The sequence below is a fragment of the Phytophthora ramorum genome (genome assembly GCF_020800215.1).
Source record: "Phytophthora ramorum isolate Pr-102 chromosome Unknown Phyram_PR-102_s0004, whole genome shotgun sequence".
Lineage (NCBI taxonomy): Eukaryota > Oomycota > Peronosporomycetes > Peronosporales > Peronosporaceae > Phytophthora > Phytophthora ramorum.
Genome location: NW_027150650.1, coordinates 165725 through 171939, shown reverse-complemented (window position 1 = coordinate 171939; position 6215 = coordinate 165725). Strand labels below are relative to the sequence as shown.

Below are 6215 nucleotides of genomic sequence, written 5' to 3'. Positions count from 1 at the left end.
CTACTCTCACGATAGTGCATGTCCGACTCTACGTAGGCGGCCACCTCTGCTTCTTGCACCGCTGCTGGAGCCTCGCACTCCACCAACAGACATATTGCTCATTTGCCGAGCACTGCCGCACCCAGACCTCCTCCATTGATGATCTCCTCCAAATTGGAAATATTCCATGTCTGAGCAGTTCGTTTCAAGTGCTTCACTTTCCATGTCGTATAAGCGTGATCAGTCTTCAGTTATGTGTGCGTGACGGTGGATATTTCTTTGCTGCCTTGACCATGGCCGTCCTAATCCCCCTCTGCGTATCGCATCAGTCAGGGTGAAGAGATCTTGGTCACAACGCCGAAAAGACAAGCTGCCGTTTCTGTGACTGCATCGGCTCGTGGCGGTGGGAATTTTTATTCGAAAGAGCTGTGAGGCTGCTGTAAAATGATCTCTGTGCGGATTGGCGACAAAGTGAAAATGAGGTCCTTGAATTGAAGCTCCACCAACGTGTGGATCCGACAGTTAAGGCGAAGCTTTTCATAGTTCTCATTCTCCACTCTTTCCTGCTTCGTGCATGCAGTTCTACCCTTTGTCTGAAAAATTGACGTCTTGCACATGGAAGAGATTGCCATCGTCCAGAAGGTTGTAGCCGCAGGCTCTGTCGAAATATATGAGTACCCTCAACCCAGCGGTGCCTTCAAGACGGCGGTTCTTCATGTGGCGATCGAGGTCTTCTAATGTGCTAAAGGTTTTGCCGCACCCGGGCCTCACAGCTATATCATCCCAACACTACCTGCTCAAATAAAGCTTGCTGTTGCTCCGGATCATGCAGATGCAGCCTTGCACGGCGCGCGCATGTTCTCACGGAGCAGTACATTCTTGCTATAAATACGTGTATCTACACCTGTTTTTCACAAACGGAACATGTGGTGCATTGCACTGTCTTTGATTTTGAACCACTCTTCGCGATGCCAACCGCAACCCCCATGGCCTTAGTTCAGGTGCCGTGGGCATAGTTTAAAATCTAGGTTGGCTGTTTTAATTATAAGGTTTCCTCAGACTACACGGCTGTCGCTGAAATGGACCTTCGAGAACAAATGCGTCAATCTGCCCAACCAACTGTCCTCCCAGCCCAAAGCATTGCCTCTAGTTGGTTCGAACCCGATGATTATAAAAGCCTAGAAAACAGAGGGCATCAGTGTCTGCCGTTGACTCGCGAGGTAGTGTAGTGGATTACCCTCTTTGGCTACCTTTACCAGTATGCCCGCTGCAAGATACAACTGGCGAGAAACTAACGATCTATCGAAAACGTCAAAGGAAACCACTACACGTAGATTTCTTAGGCAGCACTAGGGATACAAAGACTCGATAACACGTATGAAGAGTCTAGCGACAGACCAGCAAATACACATCTGAATTTGCAACATGAAGACGAAGTCGACTATCAGGAATGACCACAGTCGACTACACGGCCACATTCAGCGTGCCATTGCTTAAGACACTACAGGTGGACACGGTTTTCTCAGTGAGCAACCTAGGAAACTTACTTGTTGACATTTACGGGACCAAACACTTTGTCGTTCGTTGCGGAGAACTACCTGGTCAATACATGAAGTTTCGACTCATACTCCCTCTGGGCGTGAATGATTGCCTTAATTATTTTTTTCTCCACAGGATCTCAGCGGGTCATTTAATCGGAGGTGGTGGTGGCATTGGCGCTAACTATGTACATATTTTTTTTGTCTCGGCTGGCTGGCATAAGTTTTGGCAACAGCTTCATTATTTCCAATATTTTAGGCGCTAAAAAAAAACCGTTACAAAGCTTATCTGAAGCCGTGTCGATTCCACGAATCAGTGCATGCCAAGCTAGGACACAGAAAGAAAAAAAAAACAGTTTCCTTCTATTTTTGCAGGCAATTATGCATGACCGGAGGAAGTACCTTCAATACAGAAGCCGTTGTAACCGTAGTAACAGAGGGATTTTATCTTCCATTTGCCGGTATTAACGAATCGTAAGTGGTGGTGGGCACGCCATTGCGATCGCTCGGATGGCAAGGCTGTCGGGTTGCGATCGTTTTTAGTGCAACCTGTCGAAGTGCTTGTAGAGAGAAATGGATTGGACCCAGCACTTCCAAATGCTTCAGGGTGCAGCTTTCAAAGTCGTTGCATAAATCCATGGGCAAGTCGCCTGAATATCTGGTTTTCCCAGATGTGGAATAGGCAACCTTCCGGCAACATCCGTATGCAGAAAGACCTCTTGCACTTGAAGTGTGGTGATGGACAGCGTTGTAAAAACCCTCGATTTAACGAAAGTTGGGGGGGGGGGGGGGGTACCAGTTTAGGGGCGGATGGGTAAAAATGGAGGTATAATCTAAAACCTCGGGAAAAAAACCAGTCTATCTGGGATTTCCGGACAACTCGAGGTCTGCAGCACACTCTATCGTCCGGCGCGGACTAGCACAGATCCTCTGATAGTATCTACTAGTGTACTTTATTAGTGATATTCTCACTATTTTAATACGCACCTAGTTCATATTTCAGGAAATCGGTATGGTTCATTAGTAATTTAGTATTAATATAGTACTGTCAACAGTAGCATCAAAAATCTATTACTTCTACGGGGTTGGTGGGTTGCCCCAAAATTCCATTAACCAAAACGAGAATTTCTCCGTAGTAACCACGTCCTTCTCAAATGAGGTGCTTACTTGAGTCGCTATGTTTGTTCTACTTCTGTGGATGACAACCAAAGCATTTCAGCAATACCACACAAAAAACAATTCGAACGCATGTAGTGTTCATACAGCAGCCATACGCAGAGGTGCACCAACAAATGTGATAGAGCTTCGTCACTTGTCGCTAAAGACGTTAGTGTTTGCGCAGATCACCCGCTTGTTCTCCTTGCTCTCGTTTGTTGGGAGGGAGTGATTGTTGGTCCTCGTCCTTTTCATTGCCATTCTTCCTTGTCCTTCCGCGCAAGCTGCTGGTGCGTGACTGCAGTAGCCCGGTGCATACATGGGTCCTTGAGATGCAATCTTCTTCAGGTTCTCGTCTGTCATCGCTTTGGACAAAACGGCCTTCCACGGGCGCGTCCGATTATTTTCCTCCACCTCTCGACGATGACGCAAGTCACCTTCTACGAGCCCCATAGGATCCCACACGGATTCTACGAGACTTGCCAATCTGGGAGCCACATCCTCATCTAGGAGCAGGTATATTTCACAACGCAGCGAACGATAGCACAGTGTGAACCTGAGCTTCGACGATGCCATGCTCGCTTCGCCCGAATCGCTCAATTCCTTGGAATACACTAGTCGATAGTTCGAGTTGTCTTCTTCTTGTAAATGCGAATGACGTCGCGGAAAGGTTCCTTGCTTAGCGGGCTCGCAGGAAGGGTTTCTTTCGGCGAGTTCACGACAGGTATGTTTCCATCCTCTGGATCCTCCTTCTTCTCCCTCTTCTTCTTCTTTCCAAACACGAACGAAGGACACAACTGGTTCGCTGCCGACTTGGAAAACTCATTGTCCGAAGGGTATCTGTTTTTCACTTGCACCAAAATTACCGACGCCTCAATCTTCCACTCCGCCGTCAAACCCACGAATACCTTTTCCTTCCGAAATATCGGGATCAACAGATCCGCTCCTTTCTGGTTGCGCGGAAACAACCCTGCGGCCCGATGCCCTAGCAAATACCACACCGTATCCTCATTTGGTGGAAGTTTCAGCTGGACGAAGTGAGTGAACCCCATTTGCCAGCCATCCCACCGCAAGCACCAGTCGTACAACGCAGTCGTTGTCGCTCGGTCTGACTTAGTCATTCCTTTCTTCTTTAATGGCATCTTTTCAACACCTAGCTCTTTCAAGAATTCCTGCACCGATATAAGTTGGCCGGTAATCTCGCACTCAGAAACCCCTTTTCCCCCATCGCATACTTGTCCATCGCTAGAAGCAGCACAACGCGAGCAACCATCTCGCCATCTCCGCCAGTATCTAGCGTATCAACTTGTTGAGCTGAGCCAGAATATAATTTGACAGTGCGCCATCCTGTCCATACCACACTTTCATCGCGCCCAAGGTGAGCATTGGGTCCAATCCATATACCCTCTTTCTCATAATTCACATATGCGAGAATCGCGATGAAGCCTACGATGACCCGTGACGTCAACGCCGACGTCGAGTACGGACGCACATCCAGTCGACAGACCATTGACGCAACACCAAACGTGGTATCCTCGTTGTAGCTGCCTTTCTCTTCTAGGTCGCATCCCAGTAGCAGTTTGCTCGCTGCAAGACTAGGCTTTAGTTATTCCCCTGGCTCCATGTTCTACAGCTAGATCGGTGACCGTCATCTATGGCCCATTCATATCAGCGCGGTCCAAGCCGCATTCATTCTCACTTCCGGTCAAGGTAGCCTTGTACGCGACGATATCTGCACTCCAATATTTGCAATCCTGGATTGTATTACCCACCCCGACCTTATCGTTTGCCTTCGCTTCAGTTTCCAACAATTTCTCTATCCACCATCACTTCATCCAGCACTTCACTCATCGCTTCGTCACTATCTGGCGTGCTTGTGCCATGTGTGCAATGCGTTCACCAAAGCACATCCATCGTGTGAGTAAGCACGAAAGGTGGGAATGCTGCTAGCTCCTTCCGTTTGTACTTCCGAGATGATTCGTCCAACGATAGCGGCTGTACCAGGTCCGAAATCTTGGAGTGCGTATCCACCAGTACGCCAAAAAGGCCACCTCCAGTGTTAATTTTATTGTTCGCAAGAAGAGGGCCTGTTGCAGCAGATGAAAGTAGTTGATGCTGTTGTGTTCGAGAGCAAGAAGGGACCTGGCTTCGTCTATGGCCAAGATCACCAGTGGCGCACTCGGGCCCGCTGCGTCGTTTGGTTCCCCCTTCAACGCTTTTTCGGACGCCTTGAGATGTTCTGCTGCGGATTCGTTGGCTCTGGTGTCTGTGGATAGCTTCGTCCACTTCATCTGAATGCTCGTGCGCTTGACGATATATCGCCAGCAGACGATCTCCGATTGCAATATCAGTAGATCCTTTTGCAAACAACCAACTACGAAGCTCTTCTGTAGCCTCAGGATATCCCGTCGACTTGTGCAAGCGCGTCCATATGTACACAACTTTCAGCTTTGAGTCGGGATGTTGAACCTCTCGTGCAAGCTCAAGAAGCATCCGAGTCTTCCCGAAGCTGGAGCTTTGTACGACCGCTACGTAAGGCGCCTTGAACGATTCTCTCTGCTTGCAGTACAGATCCCAGCACGTCCACAAGTATTTCTCGCATTCAACCCTGGCATCGCCAACGTACTCGGTAGTCGTGAACGCAAACTCGAGCCACTTCATCTCATCTTCGCATGGGTGGCTGCTGCCACCAACTTGGCCACTTCCATTGCATCGGCATGGGCGACTGAATATTGAAACACCATGGACGAGACAACTGATGCACGGAGTATGTCATAAGTCTTGTCCACACAATGCTCCCCTGCCCACTCGTCAGTCAAGACCGCCTTCTTCTCTTTAAGGTCGTACTTTGAAGCGAAAGATTCCGACTGCAAGCGCCTGGAAACCTCATTGTTCATGAACTTGGCCAGCGCCTTCGCTGTGGGCTCCTGGTTCAGCGTATCCTGCGACCACACAGCACAGCACAGACCATACTACTACCGCCACTACATGGAATCATCTGGGCTTGACGTACCTGTGCTGAGCTGCTAGGAGCGCTCTCAGTGTTCTCCATCGCCAGGGTTGTAAATCCTGGGTTTTCTCTCTCCAACGCGAGGGATTGGACTGCGCAACACGGGCAAAAGGAGCTGGATAGTTATCGCTGGGGTACGTACCACAGCGAAGGAGATATTTATCGGTAGACTACCACAACGAGCATTTCCCTCTACTATGAAGTCTAGAAGGGCCTTAGACTAATTCGGACTTTCAGAGCTCTATCAAGACTGGTCTGCTGGTATTTAAGAGCTGGGCAGGTCAAAACAGACTTCAAAACCGATTTAGCCTCTTTTGCCAGAACGGATGCATGTAATTGTATTGTACGTTGCACCTAGTTTGGCAAATGGGTTGCGTATTCAGGCCTAATTTGATCCATAAAAAGGTGATCTACCTCTATTTTAGAGCTAATTATGCCTACGAGCTCTTTCCCTAGCTCCCTCGTTCAGCAAGGGGAACTATAATACACAAGGCAGATAGCCAATCGGCCCTGTTTCTCTCGCTTATTCCGCC

At 48.7% G+C, this 6215-nt stretch overlaps 2 protein-coding genes across 2 annotated transcripts; both read right to left on the bottom strand.

Annotated features, from left to right (window-relative positions):
- Positions 1-3286: 3286 nt before the first annotated feature.
- Positions 3287-3793, bottom strand: KRP23_4821 (uncharacterized protein; the record flags this gene model as incomplete). The annotated part of the gene is made up of 1 exon (XM_067889825.1): positions 3287-3793. The coding sequence occupies one exon, from the start codon at positions 3791-3793 to the stop codon at positions 3287-3289; it is 507 nt and encodes a 168-aa protein (XP_067746423.1).
- A 1536-nt stretch (positions 3794-5329) lies between these two features.
- KRP23_4820 (uncharacterized protein) lies at positions 5330-5724 on the bottom strand (the record flags this gene model as incomplete). Its single annotated transcript, XM_067889824.1, has 2 exons — positions 5330-5614; positions 5686-5724. The coding sequence occupies 2 exons, from the start codon at positions 5722-5724 to the stop codon at positions 5330-5332; spliced, it is 324 nt and encodes a 107-aa protein (XP_067746422.1).
- Between the last annotated feature and the right edge of the window lie 491 nt (positions 5725-6215).